The sequence below is a fragment of the Medicago truncatula genome, chromosome 7, assembly GCF_003473485.1.
Source record: "Medicago truncatula cultivar Jemalong A17 chromosome 7, MtrunA17r5.0-ANR, whole genome shotgun sequence".
Lineage (NCBI taxonomy): Eukaryota > Viridiplantae > Streptophyta > Magnoliopsida > Fabales > Fabaceae > Medicago > Medicago truncatula.
Window position 1 is genome coordinate 37,614,507 of NC_053048.1, and position 16,276 is coordinate 37,630,782.

General features: G+C 30.3%; 1 protein-coding gene and 1 pseudogene across 1 annotated transcript; both read right to left on the reverse strand.

Moving 5' to 3' along the window:
* Window positions 1–2,492: 2,492 nt before the first annotated feature.
* Window positions 2,493–6,321, reverse strand: LOC11432174 (mogroside IE synthase). The gene is made up of 2 exons (XM_003624204.4): window positions 5,516–6,321; window positions 2,493–3,356 (listed from the first exon to the last, which is right to left on the reverse strand). The coding sequence occupies exons 1-2, from the start codon at window positions 6,146–6,148 to the stop codon at window positions 2,610–2,612; spliced, it is 1,380 nt and encodes a 459-aa protein (XP_003624252.1). The 5' UTR covers window positions 6,149–6,321; the 3' UTR covers window positions 2,493–2,609.
* Window positions 6,322–7,828: 1,507 nt separating this feature from the next.
* On the reverse strand, window positions 7,829–10,576 carry LOC11438381 (UDP-glycosyltransferase 74G1-like; annotated as a pseudogene).
* Window positions 10,577–16,276: the final 5,700 nt, after the last annotated feature.

Sequence of the window (16,276 nt, forward strand, 5' to 3'; positions counted from 1 at the left end):
ATATATATATGATTTGCTAACTTAGACTAACAAACAACATATAAAGATCCAAATTAGCAAAAGTACACCTTTTTATTTGGACAAAAATATTTCATCTTTATTATTTAAAACTAATAGCTTGAGAATTACTTGAGTAATTTTCATTAAAACATATTTGTTAACTTGTACAAATTTGCTAACTTAGACCCGCTTTTTATTTTATAACAAATAGTTTGAGAGATATTTACTAAACTATCTCTTACTTTAAATTGGTTTACACTTGCCCAAATAAATAGTTGCATTTTTGTTAACTTGAATCTTCATGTTTTTTATCGTCTACGTTAGCAAACACATATTATATATATTGGTCAGATCATCTCCACTTAGAGAGGTAATGGACATCTCTGATCCAAAGCATTATTTATTGGCACGTGAAAAAATGAAATCAACCGGAGAAATTCGGTTTCTTTTAATTCACTTAATTTTTGGAAGAAAATAAAATTAAAGAGATGAAGAAGATAGAAAGTTTTGTTTTCTTTCAAAAAAAAGATGGAGAGTTTTGTCTAAAGTGAAAGACGCCACCGCCATCCTAAACTACCACAAAGCCTCATACACGTTTTTAGTCCATTTTCTGCTTTGCAACACATGCATCTTTCTATGACATTTCATAACAATGTCTATTAGAGGATCACACTTTCTTATACCTATTTATTAGAGATCCACATTGATACATCACCACCAATGCATCTTCTACGCCATCAATGACGGTTCATCAAGTTAATAGAACACCATTTTACAATGAGCAGTGCTAGACGGTGCGAATTGTTTTTCGCGTAAAAGGCACGACCGTGTAATTGATTATTGAATGCATAATCCAACCAACACGTGTGTTAAAGCATTCTTGATTAAAAAATTATGTTCAAAACCGTCAAAAAAAATTTCGCGCTTGTTGCATTTTATCTTTTGCTTGACAGCATATTCAAAGTAAAACCAAACTCCAATTACAATCCTTAAACCATAAGAACAATTCTTATCTCTTGCTTGATTACATAAACAAAGTACAAAGTCATAACTTTTGCCAATGTATAAACAGACTTGAGCACATTATAGATAAATTCATGGATTAAATATGTTTTTAGTCCTTATAAAATTACAAATTTTCAAGTTTAGTCTCTATAAAACATTTATTCACTTTTAGTCCCTACTTACATCTTATAGACACTATTTTCGAGGACTAAAATTATAATTTTTTTGTCAAAATTTTTTAAAATAGGGACTATTCTTACAAACTTCAATATTATGGAAAACTAAAATTACCATTAAAATTTTATAGGATCTAAAGTTGAAAACTCTTAATTTTATAGGAACTAAAAAATATTTAACACTAAATTTATTTTTAGTCCTTATAAAATTACAAACTTTCAAGTTTAGTCTCTATAAAAAATTTATTCACTTCTAATCCCTACTTACATCTTATAGACACTATTTTGGAGGACTAAAATTATAATTTTTTTGTCAAAAGTTTTTAAAATAGGGACTATTACTTCAATATTATAGAAGACTAAATAAAATTATATAGGAACTAAGTTGAAAACTCTTAATTTTATTAGGACTAAAAAATATTTAACACTAAATTTATTGATATTTCTCAATGCCAAAATATAGTTCAGTATAGTTAAAGTAATCAAAGAGCTGCACCATAAAATTAAAAAAATAGTCAAAGGCTTGTTTAGTGTGAATCATAGTTATTTGACTAGTTTGTGTGATTCCCGCGAATTAATTGTCGTACCAAACAGCATTTTGCTTTTACAATTAGTTTAGTTAGTTAAAACGGTTTACTTGTATTATAAGCAGGGGCAGAGCCACCCCAGCTAGCCTGGGCACTAGCCCAGGCTCAGCTCCAATTTTCTTTGTAGTAAGCTCAGCCATTACTAGAACTTTTAACTTTTCCTGCGGAATTTTATGTAAATTCCGCAGGAAACACATTTCCTTCAGATTTTGCCTAGGATTTCCTGCAGATTCCGCAGGAAATGTGAAATTATTCGCAGGAAGGAAGCAACATTTTGCGATAATTTTTTTCCCCAGATTCTAAAAAATTTCTGGCTCCGTCACTGATTATAAGTTACCTAGTTGTAAGCTACTTAAATAAATAGCTATCTAATAACCAACTTCATTTTCTCATGTCATTGATTCGATATATGAATTTTCTCTCTCAATTCTCTTTGATCTTGATCTCATAATATTGTCACCAAAGTTCATGGTTATTGTCCCACTACTTGCACCCTCAGAGTTAAAAATTTTAAGGGGATGTTTATTTCAGTGACACACAAATTATTCTCATGAATAACTTATTCGAGAATGAAAATAGGAAAATTTGATTTCAGTATTTTTTTTAAAGTGTTTGACAAATATTTTGACATTCTTGAAAAAATTGGAAGTCACAATAAATAATAATAAATTTATGTTTATTTTCATGCCTACAAGCTTAATGTTAAAATAAAAAGATATAGTTGTAACCAATATATATATAGTTTACATAACAATTATTGTTGCAAATAAAAGTTATGTGCTCTTGTGCACTCCACATCATGCATGTGTCAACAACAAAGAAATGTTCAGTTGATCAAGAATTAATTTGTGATTGTCTGCTTGTAACTTGCAAAATGAAACAAACTATTCACAAATTCAGTAATATTTTGATGAGTACTTCCCCCAACACCAACAGCATTTGATGCCAAATCCTTCAATTTCATGGCATTGCTCTTGATAGTTCTCCCTTTCTCACTGTCCATTATTTCCAATATACATTTCTTCATTTCATCTCTTCTCACAATTTGTTTCTCATCAATTGGAACCCTTATTCCAATTTTCCAAACATCTTCAATAAACTTTGCATTGGTGGATTGATCTGACCATTGTGGCATTGCAACAATTGGAACTCCTAAGCTAATAGCTTCCAATGTGGAATTCCAACCACAATGTGTTACAAAACACCCTATAGATTCATGTGCTAGAACTTTTAATTGGGAGCACCATGTTACAACAAACCCTTTTTGTGTCTTTTTTTCAAAATCTTTTCGGAGTTTCGGCTCTTCGGATGGTTTAACAACCCATAAGAAGTAACTTTCACAATCTGTTAAAGCACAAGCTACTTCCTCTAATTGTTCTTCATTGAGTGATGCCAAACTACCAAAAGAAGCATAAACAACTGATCCTTTTGGCTTATCATTTAGCCATTCCATACATTCTTCTTCACTTTGGAATTGTGTTGCACCATAATCTTCATCATTTTTAATTCGCTTGTCTAAGAACTTGGATGGTATGGAAGGCCCTATGGTTCTGAAGTTAGGCCAAATCTTCATTGACCAATCAGCTCCCTACAAGAAATTTTGAGTTGAATAACCTATCAATTTGCTCCTTCAACTATCACATTCTCTATAATATAATTACAGTTCCTCAACTATAAAAATATACTAAGTAGAAGTCCCTAAACTATTAATCCATCAAAATAGTCCTCTAGTTGCTCCTCAAGTATAAAAATATACTAAGCGCAAAATTCATTGGATCCATTGTGTGTGTTCTGGTAGGGATTAGGTGGTCTCAGGGGCCTGAGGATTAGAGAATTTAATTTGTTATTGTAGGTTGCATGTTGATCAAGGTGAATTGTGGCATAAAGTATTGGACGCTTAATATGGGGTTGATGATGGTTATAAAGATTGAATTTAATGATTTATAGAAGAAAAAAAACTAGTTAAAACGGTTTATCATTTGAAACACCTTTATAATTAGAGAAGTGATATTCGTGAAATGATTTTGTAACAACTTTTAGATAACTCTCTCTTATACACTCATATGATATTTTTATTCTCTCTTTATTGTTTTTTATCAATAAAAAATGAGAAAAAAAAGTTATCATCATATAATTTTACAAAGATTGTTTTTTAGACATTTTCTAAAGAAAATCTATAACTAACAAATGGAAGTTGATAAAAGATTTCTTTAAGGTTTTGTTTGGATGCATAAAGGAAAGAATGCTTAAGGAATGAAAGTAAGTGGAAAGAGAGTAGAAAGTAAGATGGTTTTTTGGTTGTTTGGTATTAGTGATAGTGAAAAGAAAGTGCAAGGAAAGAAAGATGAGAATGTTTGTAAAAAGACAAAAATAGCCAAAAAAAATTATAATAAAAGTGGGACCAAAATGATGGAGTTGGAAATAAAAATTATGGGTGTTTACATCTTTTCATTGTAAAACACCCTTTCATCCCACTTTCTTCCTAAAATAGAGTGAATTGTTTTTGCACGTGGGGCCCACCAAAAAGTATTTTTCTTTCCCTTCTCACACTTTAATCCAAACTATGGAAAGAAGCAATATCAGCTATCTTTCTCTCCTCATGCAATATTTCCTTAATGTTTCTTTGATACCAAACAGATTGTAAAAGCTAAATTACAATTTTCGCCCAAAAACCTATTCTTTATTCAATTGTAGTTCCTTAACTTTTTTTGGTTAGTCATATTACTCATTTCCATTGGATTAATAAACATTACATTACATTGATTAATTCATATTATGGCGTTAACATCAACTGTTCTTTATCGGTTAACATGAATTGTTTTTTTAGGAATGTTTGCGATGCGGTTTGGTTCGGTTTTAAAGGTAAAAGTCATCCAAACTACAAGATAAAAAAATGTAATTTGGTTTGATTGATTTTAAAAATAAAATCTGAATCAAACCAAACAAAATCAATGTGGTTTGTGTTGGATCAGTTGGTGCAGTTTTTTAAACGACACAATTTTTTGTTTTCAACATTAAAAATCAAGTTAAAAAACTGGAACACAACATATTTTCAGCAATGTTTTAAATTTGATCAAACATTAGAATTTAAATTTTATTTTACAATGTTTCCAACAACATAGACCAAATTAAAAATGCAGACAAAAAATAATCATATTTTGTGAGAAATGCAAAACATTAAGATTTTATCATTCTCTAAAAGTTCGAGTAACACATAAATACGTTTTTAAAATAAAAAGCAAAGAAAGAACTTAAGGAGAGAAAAAATATGTCATTTTATAAATATTTTCGTAGAGTTTTTATGAGTATTGGTGTAGGTGACATATGTTTAATCAATATTTTTCTTATGTTACGCGCTTTAGTTTGGTTTGGTTGGTAAAATGAAAACCGCAAACCAAACCAAACCATGTGGTTGAATAAGAAAATGATTTGATTACATCCGAACCAAGTGCAGTTTTTTGCGGTTGTAGTTTCGGTTGGTTCGGTTTACGATTTTTCTATTGGGTTGGTTCGGTTTTGAACATCCCTAATTTTTCCCTTCTTTCTTTTCAACGAAAATGACTAATATGATTAACAAAAAGTTCAAGGACTAAAACGAAGTAAAAAATAGTTAAACGATCAAAGTAAAACCACAAAACAAGTTAAATGACCGAATGTATGTAATTTAGCTTTACGAAAAGTGATTTTTTTTAACATAAATAGTTAGTACAAAAAGAATAAAAATGAGAGATTATTTAAGTTGTTTACCTCTTGGTGTAGCTCATGGAAGGAATTGCAAAGGATCCAATCAGCTTTACAAATGTTAGAAAACTGACCCACTGCTAGCTCAAGAAACGTTGGATCTTTTTCATAAGTTAATACAAAAGAAGGCATGTCCCTATGTTGTAGTTGAGGAAGCACTGGAAGTGAAATCTCTTGCACATCAAGGGGAACTCTCAATTTTCCCACAAGAACATGGTAGTAAATACTATTAACACTAACATTTTGAGTGAGGAAAGATACCCCAAAAATTCCAAGTCTCTTAGCAACATCAAGAGTCCAAGGAAAGAATGCATCATAAATAACACAATCAATAGGGTAACTTGTTCTACCAAGTTTGTCAATAAGTTTTTCAAGATTTTGTGGTCCTACTTGTGCAAAATGATCCAAATATTGCTTAAAACTCTTTGCTTCCCCGATCCCGCCGATGTCAAATCCGTCGGAGATGGTTTCGAGTGTGACGGAAGGTGGTAGGTTGTGCAATTTTTTGCCAAAGAAAAGGGTTGTGACTAGTGTTACTATTATTCCTTCTTGTTGTAAAAGCTTGGAGAATTGTAGCATGGGATTAATGTGACCTTGAGCTGGAAATGATAAGACCAAACAATGCACTTTGTTCTCCATTTCAATTTTTCAATGAAATTTACTCTTGTGTGATGTTTACAAGAGGGGTTCAATTTTATTTTTTAGGGAGAAAATGAATCAATTTATTGATCACAACTAAGGAAGGAGAATTCATGTGCGACAAAGATTACGTGACAAATAGTAAAATAGGTTTAGACATTTAATTAACATTTAATTAATATTTAAATAACTTCAATATTTTCAAGGCCGACCAAAATTGGATTCTTGTGATAAGGATATCCCAAGGGTTAATGTCACAATGTCATCGATGGAGAAATTTAAGATGGATACATATGTTTAATACCACAGCCAATACTTTAAATATTACTCCGAACAATTTAAAAAAAGAAATTTATAATTACTTTGAAAGTTATATTTATGTTTTGAAGTAATTCATTAATTTAGGTATCAATTTGAAGTCAGCTCATTAGTGAATTCAATTTTTTGCATGTTCACTTTATAAAAAAATTTGCAGATTAAAAAATGAAACCAAGTTGACTTGGTTGGATTCACGAGAAACTCGCTAAACTTGGGTTAACTAAAAAAATTATAAACAAAATTTTTGTATATTTTTTCATCTTTTTTGTGAAAAAAACAATATTTTATTCATGTCAGTTTTCATATGTGAGTTTAAATATACCACCTTTATGTCCTCGTGAGTTTAGCTTAGTTGGTATGGACAATGCATAATATATGCAAGGTTTTGAGTTCAAACCCCAACCACCACAAAAAAAATATACCACCTTTGTGTGAGTTTATTCTACTGGATGAACCGACAAAAATCATAATCTAACTTTGAAACTTTTTTTTTTTGGTTACATTTGAAACTTATTTAAGAATAGATTTACATGTATTTTTTATCCTCTATTTAAAAAAAGCTTAATTGTATTTTTACCCCCTATTTTTTTTTGTCGATTGTGCGATTTTGAACCCCCACCATTTTAAATGAGCGGTTTTGCACCATCTTTTTTACCCTTTTTTGATTTGATGACCCCTCATGTGTTTCAATGCTGATGGAGATTTGTGATGCGAAGCTATGGGAGAAGATGAGAAATGGTTTATAGAATTAGAGATTATAATTTTGAGGGTGTGGTGGGAAATTAGTGTTCTCATTTGAAGGGTCACATGACTCCCTTTCCTTTAAATAATTTATTTAATTTTTTCTTTTTTAAAGTTTGATTTACACACATGAATTTCATTAATTGAAGACACGTCATCAAAATAGGACACATCAGCACTGAAACACATGAGGGGGCATTAAACTAGAAAATGGGCAAAAGAGAGGGTGTAAAATCGTTCATTGCAAATAATGGGGTGCAAAATTGCACAATTGACAAAAGATAAGAGACAAAAGTGCAATTAAGCCTTTAAAAAAATGATGTCTTGATCTCTCTATTTTAAAAATTGATTTTTAAGTCACTTTTTTTTACTTTTTTTTTTCTTTGTGGATTTTGATTCATCATCTCATATTTGGATCATTTGACGTGACAACACTTATTAAACTACATATAAAGTGTTGAGAAATGAGTATTGTAGGCTCAAACATGCACCTCAACATATTGAACGTCCACCATCATATCTTTGTGGTTGCAGGATGTAAACAGAAAAATATTGTTATTTAATTTAGAGTAATAACTTAGAAAAAATTTAAAATGAGTTATTTTAATTTTGAAAATCATTACAAAATACTGAAACATGGTTACTTGTCAACTAGTATAAAATAGGAAATGTCCATCCGATCAAGAATTAATTTGTGGTTGGAACTTGGAACAAACTACTCACAAATTCTATCATGTTTTTATGAGAACTTCCATCTTTACCAACCGCTCTTGCAGCCAAAGTCTTCCATTGCATGACATTATTCATAATCTCTTTGCCTTTCTCATCATATCCATTATTTCACATATACAATTCTTCAATGTATCTTTTCTCACTATTTGTTTCTCATCAAATAAAGTTCTAATTCCTACTTTCCAAACATCTGCAACAAACTTTGCGTCAATGCCTTGGTCTGAATCAAGTGGCATTGCAACAATTGGAACTCCTATACTCAAAGCTTCCAATGTGGAATTCCAACCACAATGTGTTACAAAACACCCTATTGCTTCATGAGCTAGAACCTCTAACTGGGGGGCACCATGTCACAACTAAGCCATTCTCTGATTTTTTTTTTCAAAGTCTTTTGGAAGCTTAGTCTCTTCAGAGGTTCTCACTATCCATAAAAAGTAACTTCCACAATCTTTCAAACAATACGCTACTTCCTTTATTTGTTCCTCTTTGACTCTTGCCATACTCCCAAATGAAACATAAACAACAGACCTTTTTGGCTTATTATTTAGCCAATCTAGACATTCATCACTTTTTAACTGTGCAACACCATAATCTTCATCATCTTTAATTTGCTTATCTAAAAATGTATTTGGTAGGCAAGGCCCTATGGTCCTAAAGTTGGACCAAGTCTTCATTGTCCAAACAGCTACCTACAAAGCATTAAGAGTCATTAATGACTAACCTTTACAAAAGCAACACACAAGTGGCGATTCAATTGGTAAATGCTTAAGTTGTCTTTAGCTAGGATATTTTTACACACAAATTTCTACAACATTTTACTCCTGGTTAGCACAATTTAAATATATGATAAATACAAATCGTTATAATTAATACATTATATATATGTGTGTGAACACATTATGTGTTAGACATGAAAATAGATAATGATTAATGAAGTTCAAAATTAAGGTTCTTTACATTCAGGGTTGATGGACAATGAGTTCAAAATAAATAGGGCGATCACAATTAAGTTGGCACTTTGTGATCGCTATCAAGAGCATCCATAATAGGGGAGTCTTAAACATTTTAAGACTTGGTACCTATTAGGTATCCTCATTGGAGAGAAAAATTGTTGGGGTCTTATGTTGGGGTCTTATAAGATCCGGGGTCTTACTTAAGACCTTCAATCTTAAGTGGGGCTTACACATTTTTAATATTAAAAATTGAAATGTACATATGAAGTCTACACTTTTTCAATAAGTTTATACCATTAAGAAATTTTTGTGAGATCTGGGTTGGAGGAATTGAGTACTTATTGGGTACTACTATTAAAAAATTATAAATGAGTGATATATACACGTAAGACCCATTTAAATACCAAAATATGAGGATTTCTGCTCTTCCCCCTGCACAAAACACTCGCGCCCTGCAGCCATTCCAAAAATGCCCCTGCGCAAGTTAACTAACGCAAGTGTAAAAAAAACGGGACTTAGTTTTTACACATGCATGACTTAAGTCACGCCGCGTGAGTTAACTCACACCGAAAATTAACACCTGCATGAGTTAACTCACGTTTGGTTTCAAAATTTCAAAAGTGGAATTAACATTCTGTGTATGTTGGAAGCAGCCAAGCAAGGCACATATGGGAGCCAAAGTGAAGTGAGGGAGAATAATATTTGTGTAAGTAGTAAGTACCATTCCAATACTGACATGATATCTCCAAAACATTCACCACGTTTCTGTTAAAAAATGCATCATTACTTTCCAACCAATATGCCAAACCTTTCTTAGCCAAATTCTTACTTACCTCTTTCTCTAGCTCAAAGAAGGAATTACAAAGGATCCAATCAGCTTTGTGAATATTAGAGAACTGAGCCACTACTAAATCAAGAAAAGTTGGATCTTCTTCATATGTAAAGTAGAAACAAGGCATGTCCCTATGCTGTAATTGAGGAAGTGCAGGAAGAGAAATCTCTTGCTCAGCAAAGGGAGGTTTCAACTTTCCCAAATGAACATGATAGTATATACTATTCATAGCAAGATTTTGAGTTAGAAAAGAAGCACCAACAATTCCAAATTTCTTTGCAACATCTAAGCACCAAGGCATGAATGAATCATAAATAAGACAATCAACATGGTCGTTTCTAGCATTAAGGTTGTTAATAAGATGAGCAAGAGATTGTGGACCAACTTGCCAAAATTTATTCAAATAAATTATAAAATCCTTTGCTTCAGCAACTCCACCTTTGTCAAAACCATCAGAAATGGTCTCAACTGTAATGGAATTAGGTGGCAATTTAGGTATGTTGTTGTAGTTGGAAATGGTGGTGACAAGTGTTACTTTGACTCCTTCTCGTTGTTGTAAACGCTTGGAGAATTCTAACATTGGATTAGTGTGACCATGTGCTGGAAATGGCAACACCAAACAATGGACACTCTTGGTGGATATGATTTTGTTCTCCATATTTCACAAATTCTCTTGATGGTGGTGGGGTGGGAAGATGAGGGTTTGATCTGTGGAACTTATGGTCACTATGAGGCACTGTCCATTTATGCGATAATTTTGAAATCTACATTAAATCAACACTTCCCTATGAGGCACTGTCCATTATATCACATTCCCGCGAGTCCTATGTTTTTTTGCGAAAATGTTTATGCGATTTTCGGATTTTAGAATCCGAATTGAGTTTTTCCTTTGTTATGGTGTAAAAGAAAAAGAGTTTTTCATCGATTTGGATTTTATAATCCGAATCCTCAAAAAATAGTGTGTGTTCCTTGCTTTTTTCGGATTATAGAATCCGAACACCCCATAAACACCTTTTTTCAGGGGAAAAACAAATATGAACTTTATCAACATAAATTTCGAGTCTGTTTGTAACATGGATCACTAGTTATTTTAATTAACTATCATCCTTCTGTTTTAGGTCATTTTTAGTTGTTCTCAGTAAAAAAAAAATCGATTTTCTGGCTACTTGATTAAATTGCTCCAAATCCTCTCTAGAAAATCAGAAAAAATAATCGAGGATCAAGAATCCTTTAGAAGGGACTTCTTACAGGATTCCTCCCCTCGAAATTCAAAATTTCATCGTTTAGACCCATTTTCCTTTTTATTTTATTTTTCATATTCTTACAAAAGTGCGAAAAAATTTGCATTAGTTTTATTTTATTTTTTTAGAATTTTTTGGTGGTATTTTTATGATTTTATTTGACATATTTTTATCATTTTTTTGGTTGTTTTTAAAAGCAAAATTCAAAACTCCTGAAATGTGAGAGATTCTGATTGTTGATTATACATAAGCATATTTCGAATTATAAAATCCGAACTTAATTTTTTAGAATCCGAAATCCCATGTACATTTTTGAAAAAATTATAGAACACGTGAGAAGTAGATAAGGTGAGAACAGTAAAACCCTTATTAGTGTATGCCTCGGAACATCCGCTTACATTTTTTTTCGTCAATTGGTCTGGTTAAAAATCCACTTGCTAAGATTTCAAAATAAGATGTACATGTTTAAACTTTTGCAATGTAAACTATACTCCCTCCGTCCTTTTTTATAGGAATAGTTTACAAAAATTACAGATTAAATATATATTATTATCATTAATGAAATGTATATTTAATGATAATTTTTCATATACCAAAACAAATTGGTAATATTAATAAGAGGTGTATTTTGAAAAAGAGTAATAAATGTATCTAGAAATTTGTATATGATAAAAGGTAATTTGTATATTTAAAAAGTTAACATTAAATATCTCTATATATTCCCTAAAAAAAACTTTATATATAAAGGATAATTTGATAATAGTAACATACATTTATGACAAATTCATTACTTTAAACATTTTTCTTAGGCTTATTCAATCATTCGGTCCCTTAACTTAATTGATTGTCTGAATTTGGTCCCCTAACTATAATTTGTACCAATTTGGTCCCCTATATTTTGCTTTGTTACTAGTTTTAGTCTATTCTGTTAAGTTCTCTAAAAAAAAAACGTTAACATAAAGGACTAAAACTAGCAACGGAGCAAACATATGAGACCAAATTGGTACATAAGTTAACGATTTTTTTGAGAGAAACTAACAGAAAAGACTAAAATTAGTAACAGAGCAAAACATAAGGGACCAAATTGATACAAATTATAGTTAGGGAACAAAATTGAAACAATCAATTCAATTAAGGGACCAATTGATTGAATAAACCTTTTTCTAAATACCTACATTTTTTTTTAAATTATTCCTATAAAAATGGAACGAGGGATTATAACTTTCTTGATAAATGATATTTGTACTACCACTTTATGATAATTTTTTGACAATTTTCTCTCATACTCACATTATACTCTTATTCTCTCTCTTCCTTTTTCTCTCTCCATTATTTTTGACCAATAAAAAGAGAGAAAAAAGAAATTATCATATAAATTAGGCAAGTTCTATGGTACACCCAACAATTTAAGTGTATTGGTACACCAAATCCTTAAATTAATAGTTAAATGAGTTATTTTTTGTAGGAAAAAATTATTTTCTATCACCTATAATTATAATAACTAAATCTTATTTACCAAAAACGTCAACGCAATAAAATTTGATTTTTCTGAATTCTTATTACTCATAATAGGGAATTTTGAGTATTTTTTTACAATAAAATGTAAAAAAATTAGTATGATTTTTATAAAAAATGAAATGATGTTTTTTTTTTCATATAAAATGATATTTTCTAAAATATATATGTCAACAAACACCTATTTTCTTCATAAAAAATGATAGTTAATTTATAAAAATTGTAAGCGAGAGTACCGGTACACCGTAATTTACGGGTGTACAATAGAAGTCCCCTATAAATTATCTCATTTGATTGTTCAAATAACACACTGCTCAATTTTCTTTTATTATCAGTTGTATCGATACATAAATAATTTCCATAACTTTACAACTTGTGTACCAACGAATAAGATGTGACTTGCATTAAAAAAAGCGTGGTACCCGTGGTTTCCTCAAAGATAAAACGTGGGTCTCGTGGCAAAAAAAGATGAAAATAAATAACTTTATGATAGAACACCCTAGCAAGTCCATTGCTAATCTCTCCTAGATGAACTATACACAAAAGAAAAATGATAATGCATCTTCTACATTTTTTAAAGGTTTTAAATGATAAGATTTTATAAATAGAGTTTAATGGTGATGAGTTGACGGTTCAAAATAATTTTTTGCATACAATCATTCAAAATATTTAAAATTGTCATATTGATTAATGTTTTTAATTTACGTGACAATTTTAAATATTTTCGTATAGGGACGTTGCAAACATGAAGTTTAGGGACATTGCCAACATGAGTCTATGTGTAAGTTGTATACTTGACTATATGTGTCTATGTGATTGAAGATTGGTGATTGGTGACTATGGTGTGGATGATGTGTGTTCTTGACGAACTCTTATATGGTGAATATGTTTGAATATTATGCATTTAACTTGGTGCCTTCTTTGACGATGATGATTTTCTTGTTTATACTATTGAGATGATGATTGTATTTATTTGAAATAATTAGATGAGAATACATGTGAATATTGTATATTTGTGATGAACATGTGTATTTGAAGATATGAAAGGTGATGATATGCTATTTGACGAGTTGAAATGTGACTATGTGTTATGTGAAACTTTGTGAAATTATGTGAATATGTGCGTATTAATGTGAATGTGATGTAAATGGATTAAGTGTGATTTGATGATGGTGATGAAGTCTGAGGATTATGATTTTAATTCATTGATGAAGTGATAATGGGAATACTTGTTATATCTACCGTTGATGGGTCGATAATTAATATGTTTTGTCGATTGATTAATTAATGTATGAAATGATAGTATTTGAGGAAATGAATATGTATATCTATGTGTGATGCTTTAATTCCTAAATGATATGCTTAAGTTCATTTAATTTTGAGCAATGATATTTGTACATCCATTCCATGACAACTTTAGTGACAACCTTGTTTTTCTCTTTTCTTATTGGTCAAAAACAATGGAGAGAGAAAAAGGAAGAGAGAGGATAAGACCATCATATGAGTATGAGAGAGAAAGTTGTACAAAAGTTGTCACAAATTGGTTGTACAAATATCATTTCTCTTTAATTTTTATGTTGAATGTATATCTTACCCTCTTGTGATTGTTTGATCGCCTACATCACTATGTGGTGCTGACATGTAGGTTGATGACGCTTGATCAACGTGAGCACCCGAGGATGACTTGATGTCTATCCTCCTTTACATTTTGTTTTTGGAGTCTTAGTGGCTAAGCTCTTATTAGGGTGAGAGTCTGTTTATATTTTATCTTGTTCTGGATTTATGTTTTGAGGAACCCATGAGTTCTCATAGTTGATATATTTTGATATGTTAAGACGATGATTTTATGTTGTTTTACTTTATGAATCTAATGCGACTACTTTATGATTATGATGATTTATGACTATTTGGATTATTGATGGAGTAATATCTCAAACCTTTGTGATTATCTGTTGATTTTATTATTAAATATCGCCTTGGGGTTTAAAGGGTGTTACAATATTTATAAACAACTTTTACATTTTCAGATTATTAAATAAGTTATGTATTTGGATTATAGTATATTTCTGATATATCAATTATTTTATGAATTTCTTGCCAAAAAATTATTTAATGAAGTTAAAAAAATAAAATTTGTTTATAAATGTGAATGGATGGAGTAATTGGTAACACTACTCCCAATCATATATTCCTATTCCTATACTATATAAAAAAAAATATTGTACCTTTTATTTTATTTAATAAATAAATTTTTATGGTTTTAATTATTTTTGAAACATTTCTTTTCAATTTTTATGATATTAATTTCTATGTGTAAAAATATTTTACAATCTAAGCCCGTAGAAATTAATATCATATCATAAACTTTTAAAATATTTTAGGAATCAACTTATATAAGTGATATCATGAAGCGATTTAATTGAATGCATGTGAAAAATGTTTTCCAACGTCGATGCTTACTAATTGAATCATTAACCAAGTGATTTAATTAAGTGGTTTATGAGGCCCGTATGACGAAGTGTTCGAAAAAATCTAAGTTTGATTTCTATTTGAAACAATTATTGATCAAATTTTACTTACCTCTCTAACAAATTTTGAGTTACTAGTATCCCTTTACTCTAGAAATTGAAAGGTTAACACAACCACCACGACACCAATAACCACCACAAAACATCACCACCGTCTTTCACCACCTTCTTCGTTGCCGCCTCATTCTTTGGGTGCAAGCTTCCGCCTCTTTCAAGAACACGTTGCCTGGGATTTGAATTAAAGGATTGTAGGGATTGTTGCTTTTGTGACTCCTTAAACACTTGCTCATTCATACAGCCACGTAGCCTTATTAACTCTGTTCTTACATGCTTACCTACTAATGTACCTGTTGAGCTACTTCTCGTATAACACAAAACATTTATTTAAGACAAAACACTCATTTTTTACTCCTCCATCTCACGATAATAATCTCTTTAGCATTTTTCTTTTTTCTCAAAATGATTGTCACTTTAGAATATTAATGCAGCATTTATAATCTTTTTTCTCATTATTATATCTTTATTTATTGAATTTCATCTAACTTAACTACTCCACTAATTATAATTAATAAGAGTATTTTAGTAAATGATATTAATTATACCATTGAAATTAACACAATTAATCATTTCTTTAATAATCGTGCACAAACCTTAAACGGCTACTACCTTCGTCCCTAAATATAATACCCTTTTGCCAAAACCAAGGGAATTGAGAAAGTTGCTATCAATAATAAATATGTATATAATCACTATTGTTTTTACAATTTTATCCTTAAGAGAGAGTTAATTTATACTTTTTCCGGTCCTATTTAAAAGAGACAATTTACTTTTTAGATACATTAAATAATTTATGTATTTGGTTTAGGTTCTTGACTAGATACATACATTATTGAATGTATCTAAAAAATCAACTTTCTCTTGTAAATAAGACCGGAGGGAGTATTTTCAATAAATTATTTACTGGATTGAAGAAAATGATGCAAAATAAATAAAGGTATGTTGGTAAAGAAATAATTAATGTTATTGAAAATACTAAAAAGGTCTTATAAAAAGAGACAAAAAAAATTCTCAAAAAGGTCTTATAATTAGCGACAAAATTAGTATAATTTAGAGAGGGAAGGAGTATTATGGGAAAAGCTGATTTGTGCCTTAAGATCTTTTTTTTTTTGACAGAATGTGCCTTAAGAGCATATTAGGCACAAGTTAATGACTTAAATATAGTAATTTTTTTTAAAATATGTGCATTAATTTTTTATTTTTTTTAATTT

What these genes read in the sequence shown, in the direction of transcription:
- LOC11432174 (XM_003624204.4), bottom strand. Translation starts at nt 6,148, where the DNA reads ATGGAGAACAAAGTGCATTGTTTGGTCTTATCATTTCCAGCTCAAGGT. An exon ending in TCCATGAGCTACACCAAGAG is followed by an intron (nt 3,357 to 5,515) that starts GTAAACAACTTA and finishes AATTTCTTGTAG; the next exon opens with GGAGCTGATTGGTCAATGAA.